The following is a 25,559-nucleotide window of genomic DNA, read 5'->3' on the forward strand; positions in this document are numbered from 1 at the left end:
AATTTACATGCTCACAGTTTGAGACAAGGAAAAGTCCAAAATTGAGGCATCAGCAAGGTGATGCTCTCTTCCCAAAGACTATGGCATTCTGGGGCTTGTTGCCAGTGATCCTTGTTCATTGGCTCTTCTGTCCCATGGCAATACACACGGCAGCATCTTCTCCCTTCTTTCCTGGGTTCTGTTGACTTTCAACATCCAGATGCTTCCTGTGGCTCTTCTCTGTGGCCTTCTCTGTGAGGTCTCCAGTGAATAGGATTAAGACAATCTTCATTCATTTGGCCACACCTTAACTAAAAATAACTTCATCAAAGTTTCCATTTACAATGAGTTCACACCCACAGGAATGGATTAAGATTAAAAACAGATTTTTCTATGGTACATAATTCAATCCCTAAACAATACTATGAAGTAAAGTTAATACATCTTATGTTATATGATAAGGCAATAAGGGAAAGAAGAAAAAAAGATATATATGTATATGCATATAAATGGAAGAAATACTCATAACAATTACAGTTCTCATTTTTGCAACTATCCATGTGGTTAAAATTAGTATTTATAACTTTCTTCCATTTTATTATTCCATAATTGTTCCATAATTCCATTATTATCCCCTCACACTCCCTTTGCCCTCAGGAAGTATATCAACTGGTTGTGGTTCTTTGCCTGGTGGGATGACTCAAACCTTAATTTCTGAAGGGTCTGGGCCATTATTACCCCTGCCTGAATTCAGCTGTGGTAGGTTTCCATTGACTTCAATCACATGGCTTGAGTGTGCTAAGAGATGCCCTAAGGGATCTCCTATATTCCAGATACAGTCTTCCTTACCTCCAATGTGTAGTAGCAGTCAAATTTATCCTTGGTAATCAAGATCAGTCACCGAGTACAGTAATTCCTTTCTTTGCCTGTTCATTCAGAAGCTTGAGAAGCCCAAAGTGGCCAGGAACAGTCTTAACTTCCAGTTCAATGGAAGCATTGTTGAGTCTCCAGGTGGAAGTGTTTCTCCCTTTGGAAGTAAGGTCTCTAAGAGATCAGAAGATCACAAGGTCATAGGGACAATAAGCAAAAATGTTGCTCATGGTGATAGTGAGTGTGGCATTCCATTTCCACCCCTTGATTCCTAGGCCTGTGAATCCTGGCTATGGGAGAAATAGCACCATATATTGCATGCTAATTTAGACCATATACAGCCTCCTGGAGAACATTGCCCGAGCTTTACAAGGCACTGCCCTCTAGTGCTGGATCTGTCTTCAAAAGACTACTCCATGTTCTCTCAAGCCAGTTGCTTCAGGACAATGGGGAACATGGCAAGACCAATGAATTCCATAATGGGCCCATTGGTGCACACTTATTGTGAAGTGATTTCCTTAATGAGACAATACTGTGTATGATGACGGTGGATAAGGCATTCTGTAAGTCCACATACGGTATTTTGGCAGAAGCACTATGTGCAGGCAAGGCAAATCTGTGCCCTGAATCAGGAGAGTAGTTACCTGCAGGGGATGGCAGGACTTTGCTCCTATAGGGGCCTGCCAAAGGCTCTAGACAGCATTTCTATGTACCACTGACATTTCAAGTGCCATTGGGATCTGTTGGATCAAATGGCCCAGGTGGCAGAGCAGCTTGCATGGCAGCCTGGACCCATCACAGAATCTTCTCTTGATTTGTGTCCCACTCAAAACTAGCAGCTTTTCAAGTCAATGAGTAAATAGGCTGAAACAGTACACCAAAATGAGGAATATACTGCCTCCAAAATCTAAAGAGGCCCACCAGGCATTGTCCTTCTCTTTACCTTTTTCTGATTGTAGGACAAATGCAACAACTTATCCTTCACCTTAGAAGGGCTATCTTGACATGCCTCACATCACTGGAACCCTAGAAAATTCACTGAAGTAGAAGACCCTTGAATTTGTCAGATTTATTTCTCACTTCCTGACATACAAATGTCTTACCACTAAGTCTAGAGTAGTTGTTATTTCTTGCGCACTAGGTTCAATTTACCATAACGTCATCAATGTAATGGATCAGTGGTATGTCTTAGGAAAGGGAAAGGCAATCAAGGTCTATATGGACTAAATTATGACATAGGACTGGAGGGTTGATACACGCCTGAGATAGACAGCTGGCCTGCCAGCTGAAAGAAAACTGCTTCTGATGGTCTTTTTGACAGGTATTGAGAAAAAAAAATCCTTTGCCAGAGCAATAGCTGCCTCCCAGTTACCAGGAATGTGTTGATTTGCTCAAACTACATCTGGAACAGCAGCTGCAATTTGAATCACCAACTGGTTAAGTTTATGATAATTCACTGTCATCCTCTAAGTTCCATCTGTTTTCTGCACAGGCCAAATAGGGAAGTTGAATGAGAATGTGGAGGAAATCACCACCTCTACATCCTTCAAGTCCTAGATAGTGGCAGTAATCTCTTCAGTCCCTTCAGGAATGTGGTATTGCTTTAGTTTACTACTTTTCTAATTAGAGGTCATTCCTAGCGATGTTCACTTGTCTTTCCTGACATAATAGTCTTCACTCCATTGGTAAGGAAACCAGTGTGGAGATTCTGCCAGTTGCTGAGTATGTCTATTCCAATTATGCCTTCCAGAACTGGGGGAATAGTTACTAGATGGGTTCAGGGACTGACTGCACCCCCTGTGAGATGGATCTGAGCTAAAACTCCATTGACCATCTGACCTCCATAGGTCCATACTCTGACTGGTGGCTCACAGTAACATTTTAGGTCTCCTGGAATTAGTGTGAGATCAAAGCCAGTGTCCAGTAATCCACCAAAAATCTGTTTCCTTTCCCCTACTGTACAGTCATCCTGGTAAATGGCCATAAGTCTCCAAGGGGAAGACTGGAAGAAAGACTAGCAGTATAAATTTTTGGCAGTTAGCAGGGTCCTTTTCTCAGGGGGAACCAGACTCCCCTTCATTTAAAGCATTCTGGGTTAGTAAACTGGCTCAAATCTAGGAATTGGTTGAGGGGCTTTAATTCTGTTTTGGTGATTCCAGTTGGATTTCTGTTTACTTTACCTAGAACTCCTTTGCTTCTACAAGTAAGGATTTAGCAGACTGCCCATCTATTTCTTTCATAGGGACACAAGATCAACTAGCCAATGCCATAGGACTCTGTGAATCAGACTATTCTTATTACTGATTTGAACCTGCTCTTCATTTGGTAACCACATCCGCCTTGCCTTTGGTGATTAAGTGCTTCCAGTTGGCCCCTGTCACTATAGGATCCAATTTTCTCCATTATATTTAAGAATCTCAGTTCAGTGGCAGCATTTCCCACTGTAATTTCTGACCTACACAGAAGAGCAACTACAGAGTTCTTGAAGTATGCTGTGTTTCCCCTCACAAGTTTATTTCTCATAGTTATGGTGAAAGGTATGTCCACTGGGCTTTTCCAGGGTGGGTGAGCAGGTCTTACATGATAAATCCACTTAAACATTCCAGTCTCCCTAAGCTTTTGGATACCTTCTTCTACAGTATAACATGATAGTTTCAGCATTTCAACTTTATTTAATATAGGCCATCTCTTGGTCCATGTTTCAGTCAACCAATCAAACAAGCTGTTAGAACCTTTCTGAATCCCTTGAGCTACTACATTGAATCCAGGATCTCTGCTTAGTGGGCCCATATCAATAAATTCAGCCTTATCCAACTTCATCTTCCTTTCAGTATCATTCCACATCTTTAATATCCATTTCATGACATATATTACCCAATTTGTCTGTATTAATTGGAAAAATGATGCAGTTCTTTGGTGTGGAGTGTAGCATACCTCCTCATAGGTCACACTTTGTTTCTCATCCTTCAGGACTTGTTGGCACTTAGTCTAGCTAAAGGTCTTTAGAAGCAAAAAGTGGTTGTGCAGGTGGATCCTGAGAATTCTCAGTGTCTTACAAGGCACCTACCTCGGGGGAAGCCATTATGGATTTCTTAGGCAAAGCAGAGTTAACCTTCTTAAACAGGGATAGAAGGGCCACTTCTACTGGTATAGAAGACTCAGCAGAATTTAGGGGTTCAACATCTTCAGCATCATCAGGATCTGCCTATATGTCTCCATTCAGATTTTTAGGATCACATTCCTTTCTGATCAATGCCCTCACTTTAACAACAGATACTCTGCTAGTTGGGAATTCAATTTGCATTGTAATTCAGCCACTTGCAGAATAAGACTCTGGATTTGGTTTCAGAAATCTCAGCTCTCCAACTATAAGAGATATGGGTTTCTTTGAGGAAAGACATAGAAACCTTCAGGTTATTTATGCATCACTTGGGCTGAGAACTTGAAGCCATGAGTTCATCTTTTTCTTTCCCTACTTTTTTCAGTATAGTTAGGAGCAAGCAGGCAATTCCATTATACTCATCAGTTCGAAGGTAACAAGTACATGGTCGCATGGAAACTTGCCTTTTATAAACATTTGATTAAGAGTATTCAATGGTGAAATTTTGCATATCTCTGTTGCCACATCATGCCAAGATGATCGGTGCCCTCTTTACCACTGGAAATATGTTATTAGTGCCTTTAAATCTAATCAGATTAGAGAATCAAGTCCAGAAACCTCAGACTCAATTCAGAAAACTCATCCTTAAGATTCTGTTCCTCTAGACCCTCTCTCAGTACCAAAATCTGTATCAGAGTTCTTCAGAGAAAACAGAAACAGTAGGATGTATACATATACATGTAAAACTTATTTTAAGGAGTTGGCTCATGTGATTGTGGGGATTTGTCAGTCTGAAATCTGTAGGGTAGACTGGCAGGCTGGAAACTTAGACAGGAGTTGGTGCTGCAGTCTTGAGTCTGAAATCCTTAAGGCAGGCTAGACTGGAAAAGGCAAGAATTTATGCTGAAGTCTTGAAGCAGAATTTCTTTTTCTCCAGAAAACCACAGTTTTCTTCTTAAGGCCTTCAACTGATTAGAAGAGGCCCTTCTGACTTACCAAGGGCAATCTACTTTACTTAAATTTAACCAATTGTAGATATAAATGACATCTACAAAATACCTTCAAAGCAGCATCTAGATTAGTGTTTGATTAAATAACTGGGTACTATAGCCTAGCTGGCACACAGATTCAACCATCACTGTGTCCAAGAAATGCTTCGTAGTGACTTGCATTCCCCTCTATTCCCCTACTAGATTAAATCTGTGGTGAGTTCATAATCATTTCTGAATTCTCTGAATTACTGAACACAACAGATGATCTATTTAATCCCACAATGTTTTTTTCAGGAGGAGGACTTTTATTATGTACAGAAAAGTCAACTGTGTACATTTAACCCAGCTTAATGGCAAGTTCTTTAGCCTTTGCCTTCTCCAGCTTGGCAATGCAAGCCACAGATTTTGGACTCAGGACACTACCTTCCCAGTGACTACAGATCTCATCATATCTGTTGTTGTAATTGGTCCCTATAGCTTCCACCAGCTTAGCTAGAGCTCCTTTGTCTTCAAAGTTAACCTGCGTGAAGGTGACAGTGGTGTAGGTCTTTCTGAGGACAAGGTGTGCAATCACTACCAGACAGGTCTTCTTGTTTTCTACCAAGGTGGTGACAGTGTTCACCCTTGCTCGAAGCACAGGCGGCCTCTTAGTGGGGACATCCCCTTCACTGGCAACTTTCTTCTCAGCCTGGGCCAACAACCTCTGCTTCTTTTCTTGCTTTGTCTCTGGTCTATACTTGTGAGCTAGCTTAAGCAGTTGAGTAGCTATTTGGCAGTCCAAGGCCTGGGTGAACTGGTTGATGGCAGCGGGGTGGGGTGGGGGGTTGGGGGGCATTTTCTGCCACTTGTAAAGGCTGGCCCTTTGCCGCTGAAGTCAGATGTAGGGGGACCATTTTACAGAGTGAGTGAGGTCTCTTTTGGGCTTATTAACCTATGCAATGCCAAAATTCCTGGGCATTTTCTCAGAGGATTTACCACCTTCTTGGCTTCCTGCTTCTTCACAACAGCAGGGGCTGGGGCCACATTGTTTCGCTTTGCCTTCTTTACTTTTGGCATCTTGGGTGGTGAGGCAAGATGGCAATTGTTGGGCTTTAAACACATACAAAACATTTCTGCATGTTAGAGCCAGCCATTACTATCTACCAAGCAGAGTTTTCCTTTGATATCATTTTGAATATAATAGCATGTGAAAAGCAAGGCGGTAAGGTACTACAGTGAAACATATGTGATTTTGAGTCAACACTGTGGTTTATAATGCTGCCGCTTACTAGGTATGTATACTTAGTCAAGACCCTTAATCTCTATGAACCTCAGTTTCCTCATTTGAAAAAGGCAGTTACAAACATAAAGTGAATCAAGAAAATGATGACACAAAATATAAAGAGCTATCCAAATGCTGTCTATCATTTTTATTGTTACTAGAGTCACTACAAATCAGGTTTCCCTGTTACTGTTCATTCCAGCTCTATAAGGCAACAAGATTTCCAGATTTCATCCTTCATCTTCCCCTTATCACTTAAGAGATGGCTTTTATTTATACTTTAATAAACACATATTGATGGAACTAGTTAAGAAAAAAAAAAAAAAGGAAAAAAAACAAGCCAAAAAATTAGTAAGTAAAAACTGCAGGGACAAAGCAGACAAAATTATAAGCCTATGAAAATCTACAACTTGGGTGTATGGACTAAAACAAAACAAAACACACCAAAAAAAAAAAAAAAAAAAAAAGAAACCCACAAAAAAATCACGTGGCAATTTTTTTTCACATTGGCTAGAAGAGTATGGGTCTCAAAAAGGTGATGCTATGAGCCAATGTTCTAAGTAAAACTGTAATTGACTGAGCTGCAAGTCTGTGTTCAAGGACTAGTTTAGCTACTAACTAAACCACTCATACCCAGGTGGGTGACCCAGCCTATACTGGTCTTTCAGACCAGATCTCCTTGGTTCCTATAATCTTTCCTCCAACCTCTCACAAGGTCACACAACTCAAATGGCCACACAGCACTGCCCAGTTGTGCTATGTACTTCTCTGATATGTTTGCTTTCATCCCTCAAAATGACTATTTTAGACCTTCTCTTTTGTGGTTAAACCTCCTGTCCAAACATTTCTCCTTCTCAGCCCCTTACTGATCTTGCCTTATACTTTACACTTCATTTGGAAAAAGAAAATCAGTATCAGGCAGAAATTTCCTTACCTTCTCACCACTGAATCTACCCATTCAACTGCATCTCTCCCCATACTAGCTGAGTTTTTTTCTATCATTAAGAATTAAATGCTCATTCTCCTACCCAAGGCCAACACTCTCCTTCCTCCCCCACCCCCAAACTGTTTATGCCCTATCTTTTGTATTTAGCAAATGGTACAACCAGCCACTCAAGCTCAAGGCAAAAACCTAGGAGCTAGGGATGACTCCTCTTTTTTTCCTCACCTCACATTCAAAATATCTGTAGTCTCGGTGTCCAAAACATATCTCACATCCATCCATTTGTCTACCGTTTTAGCCCAAACTGCCATCATTCCTTCCTGGACTTCTGTAATTGCCTTCTAACTGCTACTAATCTTGCTCCTGAACCCTTATGATCTATTTACATCATACAGGTGGAACAAATCTTTTAACAATCCAAATCAGATCATATCACTGTCTTCCTAAACTAACTACTGGTTTCTCATTACACTTTAAATAAATTCCAAATTTACCATCATGGCCTACTCAATGCCCTATATGATTTGGCCTCTACCTATCTCTCAAAGCTCATCTTTTACTACTCTCTCTACATTCCAGCTACACTCAGCTTTAAGATGTTTCTTGAAAGAGCCAAATTCTTTCCTATCTTAAGTTTTGGTAGGAAAGACCAATTTGCAATTATAGTTTCATTTACCTGCAATGTTTTAGCTTGCTAAACCTGATGAAATACAATATACCAGAAATGGACTTGTTTTTACAATAGGGATTTATTAACTTACAGGTTTATAGTTCTGAGGCCATGAAAATGTCCAAATCAAGGTATCAACAGGTGATGCTTTCTCCTGGAAGACGGGCTACTGGCGATCCTCAGCTCCTCTGTCACATGGCCAAGCACATGGTGACCTCTGTTGGTCTTTCCCTTTTCTCCTGGGTTTCCTTTCAGTGACTTCCTTTCTATTTTCTATGTGTCCTCTCTCAGCTTCTCTGGTTTTTCTCTCTCACCTTCTCTGGGGCTTTTATCTGTGTGCTTCTCTCTATCTTTTATCCTCTTATTAAGGACTCCGGTAAGAGGAGTAAGACCCACTTTGAATGAGGTAGGTCAGGTCTCAACTTAAGATCCTACTCGCTAAAAGATCTACTTACAATGGGTCCACATCCACAGGAATGGATTACACCAAATATTCTCATGGTTGGCTTTCTTTATATCACTGAGGTCTCAGGGCAATTATCAGCTCTTCAGGGAGGCCTTCCCTAACCAATCAATCTAAACCTCTTCCCAGGTTTCTCTCCACAATTTTACTTCTTGGCTGCACTTACTATTGTACAAAATTTCCTTGTTCATATATTATTTGTTTATTTTCTGTCTACGCTCACTAGAATTTAAACTCCAGGAGAACAGGGATCTTTCTTACCGTTGTATTCACAATGCCTAAAACAATGCTTGGCAAATTAAGAGATTCTCTAAACATATTTGATGAATATCTGCCTGTGAGCAACTCACTCAACCTTTCTATTTAATTCACATTTGCAGGCTTCTTCTGCTAGACTTACATTTGTGTCCAGGGAATACAAAGGTGACGAAGGCAAGGTTCCTTGAGAATCTCATCCATTTATCCCTTCAACAAACATTTATTGAATGTCTATTATACTATGTTCCAGATAATGTTCAATCTCACTGTTTAGTTTCCACCCTATTAAAATGAGGTTTTGTTAACCAACATTATCTCAAAAAAGTATATAATTAAACAGGACGGATAGGAAAATTATGCACAAAATGAGAAGTGCTATAAAGATGTTACTTTATATACTACCATTACAGCACCTGCTTTTTTCCTTTTGTCTGGTAATGGGAAGGAGTTTATGACAAGAGGCAACTGACAAAACCAATATTATTTTTCCTATTCACAGAAAACAGTAAACATGAATGCCCTTTTCGTAGTTATAAGTGACTAAAACATTTGGGACATGAATTTCTTAGGTGTGATAGTAATAAATTTTAATTTTCCACATTTCTGTTAGATAGGTAACAATTCTATTTACCCTTATGGAAAATCAGGGGACGGGGTGTGACTTCCCTCTGTGCCACCCCGGCCAATTGCCTCTCCTCATCGGTTCTTCTTATATTTCATAGTCCCTAGAACACCTATAGCGGGTTGTCATGGACCTGGTCTAGGTCTACAGAGCTGGCACCTCTTATAAGGACTTCTGAATAATGTGCGTGATGCACGGCACCAGTGCAACAACTGTCCTTAATCCTTGAAAAACATTGATCTAAAGTGCTTGTCCACTGTGACAAGGCCAACTGGAATCGGAGGGGTGGGGGGTAAGGAGTCCTCACAGGATCAGCAACCAATCCTGGTACACATCTCCAGTCACAGGAGCATTTGAAATTTCCTTTGCAGAGAGCCACCATTTGTACAACAGTCTGCGCTTAATAAAATTAACTTTGTGGTCAATCTTTCGTGGCAGACCTCTTCTTTCTCACTTGCAGTACTTGCAAAATGAGAGAAAGTAACGGAAGAGGAAGGGAGAGAATAAAAAAGAGAGATAAACAGATGAGGGAGTAAAGAGTAAGGGAGAAGAAAGAAAAGATCTGCGACGGTTTCATCACTGCCTGGCACAAGGAAACGACGTTTGTCCCTTGAACTGAACGGGGACGACAGACGCTTCTGGAGGCTACCAGAAGGTAAATGACCGCGGGAAACTAGGGACGAGCGCCCAAAGGCCTAGTAATTGAAAGAACTAGAGAAATGGGCCATACCTACAATTCCTCTAGCATCCCCCGCCGCCCCGGGAGCAGCCTGGCGCCCAGCAACCGCCGCGCAGGCCACGCACAGCTCGGGAGATAGGTGGCAGCCCGCGCAGGGCCTGACCCGCACGCGGGCGGCGGGGACCTGGCTGACGACGGGGGGCGGGGCCAGTGGCGGCGGGGCGGGGCCAGTGGCGGCGGGCTGGGCCGATGGTGGCGACGCGTTTCGGTGACGTCGTGGCCGCCCAGGTCTGCGGACCCTAGGAGAGTTCAGGCACCCGTAGACCGAGTGCGGTGTTTTCAATATGTTCAACTCTTTCCTTTCGAGGTCTCTTCTGAATATTGACCTGTCCTGTTGTAAAAGTCCCGGGACAGACTTGACATCACTGGGCACGTTAGCCAATGAGCAGCGCCCGAGGCTGCACGGGCCAAAAGCAGCTTGTCCATAGTGGGATCCTTCCTCCCCATGAGTCAGCTTAAATGTAGTGCAGTTGATAAAGGGCGTACGTAACTCTCTGGGGTCAAGACTGAGCTCATAGTTCAGCACTTCCACTTTCTAACCATGGGATCGCGGTCTCTCTGTGAGCTTCCGGTTTTTTCATCTGGAAAGAGTCACTCCTGGGATGGAGTGAGGATAAATGGATTGGTACATGGCAAGTGTCTGGAATAAAAGTTTTGTTTTCTCCCACATGAAATTTATATGGACTCCCCATATAAAAAAGTTAAAGCAGAGCTGCTCTAGGTGAAAGTGGACCCAGAAACCTGGACTTCTCAGGTCCCCAAAGATGGTGCATAAAGTTCTTTTAATGGTTTAAAAGTTGTTTCCTCCATTGTTTTAGAAGGATAGACGGGGTCTTGAGCGATTATAAGGTTAAGGAATGCTCTGTGTTCAGGTTAAGGAAGGGAAAAGAAAAAGATCTCCGAAGATCTCCAAAGATACTGGGAAGGAGAACCCCCAAAGGGGAGTTTGTGCCCCAGACACAATAGCCTGCTGGAGAATTCACTGCTTTAGGGTCCATCTAAGGGAAGTGGAAGGCATATCAACTAATGGAGTTTCAAAATTCTCACAGTGTCAGAGAGCTCAGGCCAGATATAATTTGTTAGTCAACTAAAAAATGCAGTATTACTTGCTTCCAAAACGGCATGAAGCAATTCCCACCTGTATTTACAGATAATTACATAAATGATTCATATAGAAATATGTTCTGAAACATTTTTTAAATAGTACCATTTATTTAAAGACAATATAATGAAAATTTAACAATGGTTTTAAAATACATTTAAAGAAATATTTTATTCCTTTTCTTGTAAAAAATTAAAAATTATACTTTCCACAATGTCATAGAAAGTAAAAAATCTTTGAGGAACATGAAGAGAAACTTGTTCATGACAGTATTTTCCACTAAATTTGATGTTTTGCAAATAGTTTAAAAAATATCCCCTACATAAATGCTTATGTACTTCTGAAACCATGTGAATTAAAAATAGAAATTTGGCCAATGATCTATTTGTTAGGAGATAAGTACCAAAACTTTCTTTTCCAGTCTCTCTCTATTTATCAGCTATAAGTGCCTATCATTCACTATGGTATAGGTTTTACTGTTGCCAAACATTGCTGGTATGTAGGTCCTCTACCTAAGTTGTTCCTGTATTTACCTTATTATCTAATACTACCCATCCAAATCCTATCCACTTTTGAAGGCCCAATTAAAATATCATCTCTAAGTAATCATCCTTGGTTTTCCCACTGAGAACTCTTGAATTATTCATTTGTATTACAGCTGTTTGTGCACATCTTATTTCCTTGTAAGGTTCTTATCCATATTTGTATCTGCCTCAGAGTTAAATATGATATATTGCCACTAGAATTCAAGTTCCATTGTAAAGAGAGTCCCTGAGTATCTTGCTCATCATTGAATCCCCAGGACTTAGCCCAATGCCTGGCAGATAGTAGGTTGGTTATATATTTTGAGTGAGTAGATGAATTTTAAAACATAAGCTTCACCAAGGCAAGGATTTGCCTGTTTTATTCACTGTGAAAAGAATATTCAAATATTACTGGATAAACGATTGATTTTTTTTGGAAGACTTAGCATTCATTACATGCAACAAAAACTCAAATCTAAATATCTTCATAGAATCAGATATAGAGGATTTTTGTCTTTCATTCAACTAATTCAGTGGATGATAAAGCTTTCTGAAAATATGATCCTCCAGAGTTGCAAGAGTAAAATCAATATAAAATGGGTTTTTAAGTTCTGTATTCTTCTTTGTACTTTTCTTTGTTCTAAATTTTCTGCAATGAAATGTAATATTTTTGTAATCAGAAAAATAATCAGTGCTACCTTTAAAGAATGTAATGGGTGATATCATTTGTAAATGTATGGCTGAGGAAATTTTGGTGAACCCAAAGTTCAATCAAGGTCATTTGGGGTTAATACAAGAAAGAAAAAACTGGAATGTGATAATAACTCAAAGACCTGAAGCCTAATCAATCTCTCTGAAAAAGCAGTTCAGAGAAGGTGGATGGACCCTAGAAAAAAGGACACTGGAGAACAGGAATTCACAGTGCTTGTTTAGCACCATCCTTGGAAGTATGACACCCCACGTGAATTGTTGGGTGGCAGGTAGTTTTCTGACACTGGAAGAAAATGATTGAGTCAGTAAATATTTATTTAATGTCTACTGTGTTCCATGCCCTGTGGTAAGTGCTGAGTATTCAGAGATGACCACAACAAGGCTCCTTCTTCTAAGGAGCTGATTTTTGGAAACAATCTGAAGTGTTATGGGTGCACTGTCAAAAGTATGTATAGGGTACATATACTCTTCTTGCAGGGACCCAAAGGTTAGGGTCATTGTTTCTATCTGTGGTTAGGTGGGGTAAATTTGGTTGGAACAAGTCAGTATCCTGGATCAAGTTAATTCTGAGTTCATCAACGAAGTCAAGAGTCATGACAAACCTGAGGCTTCATGTGATGAGCCCTGGACAGTGGTTAGGCTTCTTTACTCTGACCTCATCATGTCTGCTATAGATAATGGCAACATAGTCTAGCAATTAATAAATTCCTTTGAAGAGTTTCCAGTAATAGGCACAAAATTCAGAGATCCAATGGAAGAAATCAAAAGGCCAGTCTGGACATAATCATAGAGGGTGTTATTAGATGGTGGCTGCACAATGGAGAAAAGGTAAAAAAGAACTTGCTGCATGCCCTGAAAAATGAAATAGATTAGTTGGCAGTGGCCTAATGTGCCATGGAAGGTGCCATTTCCAGACTCTGTGGCCTTCCATTTCTAATTCTTCTCCGAATGTTGGAATGTTTATAATGGCATCCTCATTTAGTTTGACTAAATATTTTCTATATGTTAACAGGTATTCAAAGCCTGCTATTTGTAGAAAACACTACTGGTGACATGGGAAATGGCACTAACTGCAGCATGCTTCTGTCTCAAGCCTCTTCTGCTGGCTAAATTCTAATCATCGCTCAGGTCCCAGTTGTGGCCCTGCTTTCTCAGGGAAGCTCTGCCTAAACTGACCACTGCTGGATTGGTTGTGAGCTCCTGCTATAAGCTCCCTAGCACCGCCGTACTTCCTGTATACGAGCACTTATACTTCTTTTTTTTTTGCAATTTCTTGTTTAATTGTCTGTTTCTTTGTCAAAATGTCAGATTCTTAAGGATAGAAATGATAGTAAGCTTGACGATATGCCTGGATCACCAAATGTTTTCAGTAATTATTTGATAAATGAATCTAGTTTCAGAGCCTGCAAAAGTAGAGAACCAGATCAGCATTTTGTTTATGGTGCCCCAACAAGGTGAACCTAATCAGTGAAGTTGTTTGAAACATCCATCTGACATTTGGTACAAGTTAATCCAACCCAAATTGAGAACATAAACACTAAGAGAATGCAGCTCCATAGAGTAACCAGAGGCAGGAAGCTTTTTTTTTTTTTTAGAAGAGATGAATATTAAGCTACTTTTGAATAGAGGTGAAGTAGAAAGTGCAGAAACAGTAGTCTAATGAAGAGAGAGGTGGACAGGCTTTATACTGCTCAGCTTGATGCGATTAAAATATTCATCATATAATAACTTAATACATATTTAATATCCATTTCAAGATTAGATTGATTAGTTTAGATAGGATATGACAAGTAAGTAATACATACTTCAGGTACATATATAATGTGATAAAAGCTGTATTTGAATATAATTATTCTAGCAACTAGGTGGGGAGTGACCTAGAGTGGAAATGAACTTATGGGTGATACAAAAAATCAGAGATGGCCTTTTATATAAGTGGGATAGGATGTGACCTATGCAGATAAGCCTTTTTTTATTATAATATCTTCTCTGCTGCATGTCAGAGTGCCTGAAATTCCTGCCACAGCAGTCACTCTATTGGTTTTGTTCTGTCTTTAGAAGGTCTTAGTTAGCATACAAGAATATACTACTAAGTGACAGTAAGATCCAGCACAACGGTAGCTCTGGCTCCCAGGTCTGACTTTTTTGTGCCTCTAAGGAGTGTGGATGTCTAGCTAGAGACAGTACTTGTCAACACCTCACAGCTAGGTAAGGTCATCACTGTTGGGTTCGGAGTCGTTCAAGAATCCACATAACGCAGCGAGTCAAAGTGTTAAGTAGAAAGTTTAAGATTTATTAGAGGAAGAAAGCAGGTGGGAGCCAGTGAAAAGAAAGAAAATGACTCCGGCTCTTTTTCGGAGAGCTGCATTTTTAAAGAGAAAGAAAAAACATCGCGTTGGGAGGGAAGGGAGTCAGCTGAGTGATGTCCTGTACCTGAGGGCTTATCATCTTCTGAGCTGATTGGCTGCTGGGGTTCTGAAGTACTACTCTTCTTTGAAGTGCAGCTACATTATCTATTTGGAGGGAGCAAGCCTTTTGGGGGTTGAGGCGCCACCATGACTGGAGTTTTAAACAGCCTTCAACCCATATTTTATGGCCCATCTGGTTTCTATGAGTTAAGCTTGGGGGCCCCTGGGTCCGAAATTCCTTCTATATGTTTGACTCCTTTTCTGGGATCTGACAATCACCAATGAATGTAAAAGGAGAGATGTACCCAATTTTCATATCACTTCCTTGAAAGTAAATTGCTTCCCTTGGACTTTCTCTTCTTCCTCATGGCTAGGAAGGAGACATGGTAGAAATCTAGCATTAAGTTCCTGAGCTAGTGCACAGAACAGCCTCATGATAGAAGGACAAGGGTCTCCAAATGACCTTCCAAGCAGAGTTAGCCTGAAAGGATCAATCAGTCAACCAGTTTCATGAGAGGGAAATAAATTTCTGTTTTAAGCACTGTATTTTTGCCTCTTCATTGTAGCAGCTTACCTGTATCTTAATTAATGTAATATTCATGTGCATGGAATAGCTTTGAAAATTAGTTATCTCTCGCCTGGGGAACATGAAGACGCTGAAGACATGGGTCACAAGAAAAATAATAATGGCTGGGTGAAGACAGACACAGATGAGCCACTGAAATGGAGGACTCTGTGTGGCCTGCTAGGGGATGAGATAAGGTCTTTTGATGTCTATGTGGGGGCAAAAGGAAGAACCAATGAAGACTCCTTGTTTACTTAAAAATTTCAATGGGGATCAATCAGTTATAATAATTCACAGAGGGGTAGAGAAATAGAGAAGCAGCAGAATAGCAGGGAAAATGTGGGTAGGAATTGATGAGAGACTGAATTATGTTTGTTTGTTTAAAAAGAGGAATGAGAACAATTCAAGGGATGAGAGCTTGAGGCAACCATGAATCATGAAACTGTGACAGCAACAGTTAGTGAGGGCAACTGTTGGCTGGCAGAAGGGGATACTGAACTCAGTCTTTACCATGTTAATTTTAAATAGTGGTAACACATTAAAGCAGATATGTCTCCATACAAATAAATGTATGCCATGAAGGGGTGTTTGAAAAAAAAAGAAGGTAAGAGAGATCAGGATTGGAGATTTAGAACATTACCAACCATATGGAAAGAACAACGGCTACACATACTGTTAAAAGAAACTGCCTCACTTTTCGTTCTACTGACCGTAAACATCACATATTTAAATTTCCATCTTGATAAAAGCAGCCTCCTGTACTAGATAAAAGTAGCCTCTAGTAGGTTTTCTAATCATTACATACAGCGTTCTCTCCTTTCACCTCTAAATGTGTATAGATGTTTCTCCTTGAACTTCTTCAACTTTATTTTGATGTTCAGCTTTCTGGAGAAGCCTGGGACCCAGCAAACCAATAAGTAGACTTCCAATTGGAGCTGTGATGAGGATGGCCAGAAATGCCACTGTCAACACATCCATTCCATATTCTTCTAGCTGTTTCTCTCCATGTGCTCTTGCTGTGTCCAAAGCCACAGATCCTATTGCAGCCTATAAAAGTTTGAGTAAAGTACGAAATAGGATACCAGAAGTACATATTAAAAAGGTGAATTATTTTATCATATGCAGAAACAAACTGCTTGTTCTTTTATTTGATTTAAGAAAGTTCTATTAGATTTCAAAGTGTTCACAGTTGATTTTGATGATCTGAAAACAGACCCTACCTTTGCATGGGGACAGACTGATGATTCATATTCACCTATTTGCATAGGGTAGGATTACAAAATATCAGGTAAATACATTTCATGGCACAAGGCAGAAACAGACTCATAATATCAATGAAAATATAACATGAAGTTCAGTATACTAAATCTCTCCTGAGTAAAGACAAATGTTACCAGTTGCTTCATTCTTTTATATTTAGGAATTTGGAATTAAGAAAGAACAAGATGAAAAAATGCAGTGATAATTATTGGAAGATGATGAAGTTTTAAATTTGGGCTAAAAATGTAAGAATAGTATTACTTTAGAATTTAAACTAATCATTAAACATGATGAAACATGAAAGAAGTAAGCAATACAGGAAATTGAAGTTAATCTTATTAGGTATTTGGTAACTCTTTGTCCCAGGAGTTGGTGAAATATTTTATTTAGAATTTATCTACTAGGTCTGAAAGCAGTGACATGAACAGATACTTGCACACCAATGTTCATAGCGGCACTGTTCACAATTGCAAGGAGATGGGAACAATCCAGATGTCCTTCAACAGATGAGTGGATAAATAAAATGTGGTATATACACATGATGGAATACTATGCAGCAGTAAGAAGGAATGAGGTCATGAAACATATGACAACATGGATGAACCTCAAAGACATAATGCTGAGTGAAATAAGCCAGACACAAAAGGGGAGATATTATATGTTACCACTAATATGAACTCTGTGAAAAACGTAAAGTAAGTGTCTTAAAATGGAGACTATAGTGGACCTAGAGATAGTCAGAACCTAGTGAAAGGGGAACAATAATCTAATATGTACAGAAATGATAATAAGGATGATCTTAGTGGAATGGCCAGGTGTGACTATGGTACGTTAATGGGATTATAAGTATCAGTGACACATTGAAGTTCAACATGCTTGTAAATGGTTGTTTAAAGGCAAGCAACCCACAGAGTAGCACCAAAAACCTAAATAAGTGCTAGCATGATATACTTATAAGGTATGACACTGCTGCACAGGGTTAACAACAGAGTGGTATGGAAAAACTACCCATTACGCATTGACTATATTTAATAGGAATATCTTACCAACTCTACACTAATACTAGGGATGAATAATTAGCAGCTGGTAAGAGCTCTGGGATGTATTATGTTAAGATAATCATTTAAAGTTGAGAGTGATGATCATTGTACAACTAAGTGAAGATAATGTAAGAAACTGACCATTTATCTTGGGATAGAATATATATTAAGTAAAGTTAGGAACCCACTACTTAATAAGTCAAGCCCTTGACTTGAGACTTGCTCTTGTGAAATTTAGGGTTGTAAATAGGAGGCTGAGTCCTCCTATAATCACGCTTAAGAGGCACCTCCAGGCAACCTCTTTGTTGCTCAGATGTGGCCTCTCTCTCTCTCTAAGCCCAACTCGGCAAACAAATTCATTAACGTCCCCCCCAACAAGGGGCATGACTCTCAGGGGAGTGAATCTCCCTGGTGATGTGGGACATGATTCCCAGGAATGAGCCTGGCCCTGGCAGTGAGGGATTGAAAATGCCTACTTGACCAAAAGGGGGGAAAAAAGAAAGGTAACAAGCTGAGGTCACAGTGGCTGACAGATCCCAAATAGAGTCGAGAGGCTATCCTGGAGGTTTCTCTTATGGAAGCTCCAGTTAGAATCCTAATTGGTCACAGCATGCCATGCCCTTACCAAAATAGTCTCCAAATACCTAGGTCCCTACTTGATATTCTATACAAGATGCACTCACTGAGTTTTATCTTTCAGAAACTTAAATACACTAGAGTATTCCTATACCAGACAAGTACTAAAACCCAGAGGCAACAGCCTCTTTAAGATCAACTATCAGATGCGGCCCCCTTCCCCGTACTGTCAATACCCCCTTTTAATATGAACAAGTTAGTGTGCTCACTGCCTAGACACCCCTGAAGATGGAGAAAGAGATTGAGAGGATAAGATTGAACAAAGATCTATGGATACTGAAACTTTATATAATTATATATATATATATCTATATTTTGGATGCTGGGGTGTTGGAATGGCTGGAAGGAGGTAAATGACATGGTGGAACTACAGCCTATAGCACCCTTGGGATTTGTTCTACAGCTGCTTGCTGAATTGTGCCTTGAAGGTCTTCACCTTTCTGTACATACTTTGTGTTGCATAATAAGGAAAGAACTGAAATTTTCAAAATTACCTATATAACTGCTTGTTGAGCTGTACATTGAGAGATGACACCATTCTGTATGTATGTTATATTTTACAATAATGGAAATGGCTGAAGCTGTGGCACTGTGACCCATGACATTCTTAGAGATTTGCTCTCTAACTACTTGTAAAATTGTACACTGAAAGTTATCACTGTTATGTCTAGATGTTTAAGTTCACAATAAAAAAAATGAAAAAATAGAATTTATCTTCTGAAAGTATTATGAAAATTCTCATTTTCTTTTAGAGACAAAGTGCAATATTATGAATGCACCTGGGGAAATATATACTAATCAATCTTATTATCAGTTTATTCTACAGAGCACAACAATGTTAGCCTCCACGACAATGAAAACAGAAGTGAAAATATCAGATCCAATGACAGAGTTGTCTACAAATATCTGAACGCTCCCCTTTTCTCTTCAATATTAGAACTCCTGAGTTTTAGCCTGTCACAAAGCTGTCCAGCCTCCTTTGCAACTTGATAAAGCTGTGTTTCTAAGTTCTGGCCACTGAGTGGTGAGCGTAAGTGATAAATACTGCTTATAGATTGCGCCCTGAAGAATGGAGCAAGTGTGTCCCTTATTCTTTTTCCTCTTCACTGGATGGAACATGGTGAGAGTTGGAACTGTCACCTTGGGCCCATGAATGGAAGTTACACACTGAGGATGGCAGTTACCCTGTCAGCTTTGGCATGTCCATGCTGGCCTCTCACTTAATATTATGTTATGATAATCATTTCTAAGCCCAACTCGGCAAACAAATTCATTAACCTCCCCCCCAACAAGGGGCATGACTCTCAGGGGAGTGAATCTCCCTGAGATTCATTTTGGAGGCTCTTTGTTACTGCAGCTTATCTTATACCATAACTAATTTAATGCTTCATAGATTCTTGGTAAGAACCGCACACATTTCAGCACAGTATCTTTCTTTCAGTTCTCTCTGTGTGTATGTGTACGTGTGTGCATGCTTTGGGGTTTGTATATATGCTGGGTTGTGATGTAAAATATATTTCTTATAGAGGGTCATGGACAAAGAAGCTTAAAAAAATATATATATATATATGTTTTGTTTCTTGTGAAGTGGCAAAAGGAGAAAAAAAATTTCTACATAATACTTGCCTCTATAGAACAAACATCCAACACATCCTATATATTTTTTCCTTATTTAAAAATTTAGCTTGATGGAAGGAAAGTGCCTTCTTTCACATCTTGACATTTTGTAACAAATCTTTCATACAAAAGCTACTAGATAAATATGTTGATATTTATCTGCCAAAGCTAATAGAAATTGAGTGAAAGGTGGAGACATAGTGAGTCAGAAGTTATTCCACTTATTGTACTACAGTAACCTCATTATTTCTCAGGTATCTTTGAAAGTCTGATGGGAGGGGAGGGACTTCTCTGGAATAATGCCCAATTGTCTCACAAAATCTGGCATATAATTACAGAGTATACACATCCCCCAAAGCTTCTTAAATTAAGAACACCTGATTTTTAATTCCATGAAAGTAGAAATTTGCATATTTAATAATTGCAAAAGAATCTGGGGTGAAACATGAAACCTGGTTTGCTACAATTAGTTTGAAAACACATGATACAATGAGTAATGTATTATATTTGCAACAAATCACAGCTTATACAGTTCTAATTTAGTTAGTAATTACAGATATCCTACCAAATCCATGATCAACAGCTTTAAACACCTATCTGTAAATGCTTTCTTGATCACTTGCTTATTAGAATGTAAAATTTCATGTCAAGTGAATGAGACATCGGCAGGAATGTTAGCTTGTTTGAATAACTTACTATCAACTGATAATCTAGGAAGTCAAGAAAGCATTTTCTGAGTTATTTACCAATAATCTTCTTTTTCTGTTATATATAAAAACTGTGTCCAAGCATCACTGATAATCAGTCATGTTAAAATGGGAGTATTTCCAAACACTAAGATGGGTCATGCCATTTCTGTGTCACTCTCTTCTTGAAAAATACTGAAATAAAAAGAATTGAAAACTGTGTATGATTTAGAGAGATAGGACTAATAGTTCAAATCTATCAATCCTACTACTACTGCTTTCTAGTAGTGTAGGGATTGCATTTTTAGCTATATTCTGATGATCTAAAGAAACTTAAATGAGCTGCCATATTTAAGGAATCAGTATAGTAAAAATTAAACTTTTACAGACTATATAAGTATAAACTATTTTCATAAATCAAACTTTAAATACTTATTGTCACTAAATTTTAAAAGTCTTCTCATTCAATATTTCAAGGTATCATATAGAAATAGCAGTTAGAATACTAGGCCATCCTATTCATCATTACCTGGACTGTGGCCTTGGGGAGCCATGCAAAAGAAATAAATATCTTTTCCTTTAGGTTAAAACCAGCAAAACACACCATCAGAAATGTAGTCAAAATTCGTATCAATACTGCAATGCCCAATGTGGCAATACAGAGCCCTGTAAGAAAAATGCAATTTTCAAAAATGATGAGATACTGGGGGGGGAGGTTGGGGTGGGAAATAGCATTTCACCATTACTGATTCAAAAGACTATCAACAGAAATAATTAAAGAACATTAAAAAAAACCTAATAATACAAATATGGTTAGGCATGATTTAGCAGAAAAACCAATAGCAACAATCAATCAGACTATTTGTTTAAAATAAGACGTTTTCCCTAGAATAACACCAGAAATTAATTAAGCATATTTAATTTCTACAAAGGAGATTTGAATGTCAAATTTCTTATGTTTTATAGCAAGAACAACACTTTTTTCCATGTGTTCATTTAATAAGAATTTATTAAATGATAATTATGCATGACAGGCTTTGAACTAGGCACTGGGTACACAAAGACCTATAATGGACAGACTCTGCCTTTATATCAAAGTCAGAGGAAGAAACATGAACTAACTTTATATACTCTGTGGTAAATGAAGTATAAACAAGCTGATAAGAGGGAAAAGAAGAGTAAACAATTATATTTTCATCAAAGAGGTTGAGGATTCTTTACAGAGTATAAAGCCAGAGGTGACATTCAAAATATTTATCAGTCATTATGGAGGCTACTGGCCAATCAGAATGTGACTGGCATGGTACTCACCAATCTGAATGGACACAGGCAGTAGTTACATAACTGTTTCACTATATTGGTGCATACTGACTGCACATTAGCCCTGGATGACTTTCACAGCAACTTAATTCAGTTGTTTACAGCTATTTGCTGATATGGACAAGTTCATTCTGATTTGAAAAATAAGGGATTTTGACTAGCTCTGCTGCTGGCTACTGGACCTCAGCTAAGGTGACTGGTGAGAAATACAGTTACAAAGTAAAATAGCATTTGTTGATTGTTTACTCTATGCCAGGTACTGGCTAAGCCTTAAGTGCACTATTTTACTTAATCTTTACAACCTGTGGAGTAGATGCTATTATTATTCTCATTTTAAAGCTTAAAAAACTGAAGTCCAGAGAGGGAGGATAAACAACTTTCCCAAGTTCAAAGGGCTGGTAAAACTCCAGATAGACTTTCTGGAAGATCTGTTGTGATTCTGCAATATGGTTTTTTAATAGAAAGAGTTTGTAGCACTTTTGTTGAAGGGTATTTCTCCCAGGTCAGTCAGTATTCAAAAGTATCTGTTGCTTGAAGTACAAGATACAAAAGAGAGAGTACCACTCTCAAAAGGAAACACTGAAGGAGGAGGAGGTTTGGAGAGAGGATGATGTAAGTAAGTTTTAGACATACTGAGGTTGAAGTTTTATGGGACACACAAGTGGTGACATCCAATTTGCAACTGGATAAATTGTTTTAGAGATAAATATTTTGTATTTATATAGTTGATATTTGAAGACATTGAATGTAGATAATCTCAGAGAAGTAATACATAGTGAAAAGAGAAGGCTTTGGAAATAACTGATGAAGAGCTTCATGTACGCCACACATAGTGTAAAGAAAGACACACAGTGTAAAGGTAGGAACTGGAAAACATGAAGCGTCAGAATTCAGAGTAAGAGAGTGTCTTAAAGAGACACTCAAATGTTGCTCAGAAGTTAAGTACAATAAAGATATAAGTATTCACTGATTTTAACAATATCATCTTGATGAGAACAGGTTTGGTTGTTTGATGGGACAGAAGCTGTATTAAATGTGTTGAGGAAGGGAATGGGGAATGAAAAAGTGGAAAAGGGAAATGTAGTTACCTCTTTTGAAAAGTTTGAAAGAGGAAGAGAGAGGTAGTGTGGCAGGTGAGGGGGGAAGTGAAATGAAGGAAGGGTTTGTGTGTTTTTTTTTTTTAAATAGGAGAGATTAGAGTCTGTGTAATTCTGAAGAGAAGAAAACTGAGACAAGGATATTTGAAGATGTATAAGAAAAAGGGAAGAATCCATGTCTGAGATTCAGAAGGTGGCAGTGGATGGGATTGCTAGTAAGGGTGGAAGAATATTGTGATGGGAGGAAAGGGGAAACAATGAATATGTAAGCTAATTAATTTTCAAGTTCAGTGCTACGAAACAAGAGTATTTTAATATGATGATGTTTGAATGTATGCATGAATAAAAGAATGAATGAACAAACATTTCTCTTCCCTGGGTACATATTTATAACTGACTAGTTTTCTTTAAAATTCTGGCCTTTGAATCCAAGGCTGGATGAACAATAACATTATTATTCTGGGAAAAATATTTTAAGGCCTGTATTATCTTGATAGTGGTCAGCAGTGGCACCTTTCTTTACAAGGAACAAAATGGTATAAAATTCACTGTTTTAGATATACTAGTATTATTGTCTAACCAACTGTCTAAAAGCCTTAGATTAAACCACTGAATACACATCTGTTAAAAATATTTCAACCGGATATAGAAAGACATCATTTTAATTTAAAAGTGCTACCTTGAAATTCTTACCAACAGTTTCTGCTCTGAGAGATGCAATAGATACTTCTGCGCCAATCAGCCCAAAAAGAAGGGGCTGAAAAATGTCCCAGGCAACTGCAATTATTTTTTCAACCTCTGCCTAAAAGAAAAACAAACAAAACACACACACACACACACACACAGCAACAAATACACACAAAGATTATTTTACTATGTGAAATTACAAGCACCAGCAATTTTATAGTTTTAAATTTGAGTTCATTTGATTTGACATAGGCTTTATTTCTTGTTATCTATAAATAGAAGTTAGCTAGAATAAAGCAAAAAGTTGCATGGGGACAGTTAAGATATTGTGTGAGATGCTTTAGCATATTTAGTGTTGATTTACAAATAGTCGTTAGTTGTAAAGATTCTTACAATTTTGGGAGGACTTCTACCTCTGAATACGCAATTGTCAGGTAATTAATCATGTGAATCTGAAAACTTTTAAAACTGTACATGTATTTATTTGTATTTTATGCAAACTTTTAATTTTGTACTAATCCTCTGATTTGGTGCAAGTTAGACACCAACTTTTATTCTGAAATCACATAATGTGGAAAGAAAAACACAGATTCTCATCTTGGTTTGTCACTGGGTCAGAGGACCCCAGACTTGCAGGACCTCACCATAATACCACAGTCTATACACAATGTGTCTTGAGGCAGCTCTTCAGCTCCTGAGTAGCTCTAATTGTTAGGACGCTATTACTTAACATTGAGGCAAAACATGTCTTCCTGTAACTTTCCACTAGATTTTGCTTTCATAAAGAAATCACAGGACCATCAATTTCCACACAGTAGGCCATCAATATGTGAATACAGCTATTGTATCTATCCTAAGACTAAACATTCTGAAATTCTCATTACTTCAAATTTAATAAGTTAGGAGATCCTTTACTACCCTTCTCAGTTTGTCACTGTATCTAATTACCTACCTAATTTTCTATTGATCTATCCAGCTATATCAATAGGTAATACATTCATCAAAAATCAATACGTATAAAAGAGCAACCAGTGGAAAGTCTTTCTTTGTCCCCCCTAGGCACTCAGATGCCCTCTTAACTGGAAACACCTGTTATTTGATCTTATGCACATAAAAGCAAATATACAAATATATTCTTTTCCTTACTTGTCTATAAAATAATAGCATAAATTATTAATATGCAAACTATCGTGTACCTACTTAACAAAATATCTGGGCAATTATTCCCTCTGGCTACATAAAAAGTTTCCTCATTTATTTTTAAAGCTCCATTGTATTCCAATTAGAGATTCAGCATACATTATTTGATACTTTCTGATAGTTTTTTTATTTAAAAAAAATTTTATTAGAGAAGTTGCATAAAATACAGGATTTCCATACACTATCCCATCGCCAACATGTTTCATTGGTGTCGAACATTTGTTATAATTAATGATAGCACTTTTTTGTAATTGTACTATTTTTTTAAACAGTAGTTACCTTTGTTACAATTGATGAAAAATTATTAAAATAGTACTATTAACTATCATTCATAGTTTACATTAGGTGTATTTTTCCCATATGCCATCCTATTATTAACACCTTAGTGTCATACATTTGTCATAATTCATGAAAGAGCATTCTTGTACAGAAAAATACTGTAACAAACAGATCAATTGTATTTCATATGTGTGCAAGTATATAGACAGCATAAATACCTAAAAATATAATTGCTGAGTCAAAGAGCAATTCTGATAGACAGCCAAATTGCCTTCCATTGGCAAGGTATAAGTGTGCATATTTTCCTACAAACTTACCATCATAGTATGCGGTCACACTTCTGGAACTTTGATAATCTGATAAGTGAAAGCATCTCTTTTTAAAAAGTGTCTGTAAAATTTAATTCTTCTAAGTACTAGTTTCTTCATCTAAAATTCTGATAAATTCTTTTCTTGCTTTAAAATTCCACAATTCCACGAACAATCCAAACCCCATTCTACTACTGTGAAGTAATATAGCATTTGTACTCA

At 38.3% G+C, this 25,559-nt stretch overlaps 2 protein-coding genes and 1 pseudogene across 8 annotated transcripts in view; all 3 read right to left on the reverse strand.

Moving 5' to 3' along the window:
• The window catches only part of SLC9B1 (solute carrier family 9 member B1), a 108,893-nt gene extending 107,903 nt beyond the window's left edge, over nucleotides 1–990 (reverse strand). Inside the window, exon 1 of the mRNA XM_037830367.1 lies at nucleotides 829–990. The gene's annotated coding sequence lies outside the window, so the exon portion shown is untranslated. The remainder of the gene's footprint in view (nucleotides 1–828) is intronic.
• Nucleotides 991–5,278: 4,288 nt separating this feature from the next.
• On the reverse strand, nucleotides 5,279–5,997 carry LOC119529721 (annotated as a pseudogene).
• Nucleotides 5,998–14,498: 8,501 nt separating this feature from the next.
• SLC9B2 (solute carrier family 9 member B2) overlaps nucleotides 14,499–25,559 on the reverse strand; it is an 88,048-nt gene continuing 76,987 nt past the window's right edge. For 5 of the 7 annotated variants that reach the window (XM_037830365.1, XM_037830363.1, XM_037830361.1 and 2 more), the window contains 3 exons: nucleotides 23,557–23,665; nucleotides 20,976–21,112; nucleotides 14,499–16,254 (listed from right to left, as the gene is read on the reverse strand). In XM_037830365.1, the coding sequence (XP_037686293.1) occupies nucleotides 16,033–16,254; nucleotides 20,976–21,112; nucleotides 23,557–23,665 (468 nt within the window). In that variant the 3' untranslated portion in view covers nucleotides 14,499–16,032. Of the gene's footprint in view, nucleotides 16,255–18,773; nucleotides 20,642–20,975; nucleotides 21,113–23,556; nucleotides 23,666–25,559 lie in introns of those variants that run through there. The other 2 variants (XR_005215925.1, XM_037830366.1) reach the window with 2 other exon arrangements.

The sequence above is a fragment of the Choloepus didactylus genome, chromosome 3, assembly GCF_015220235.1.
Source record: "Choloepus didactylus isolate mChoDid1 chromosome 3, mChoDid1.pri, whole genome shotgun sequence".
In the NCBI taxonomy this organism is placed as follows: Eukaryota; Metazoa; Chordata; class Mammalia; order Pilosa; family Megalonychidae; genus Choloepus; species Choloepus didactylus.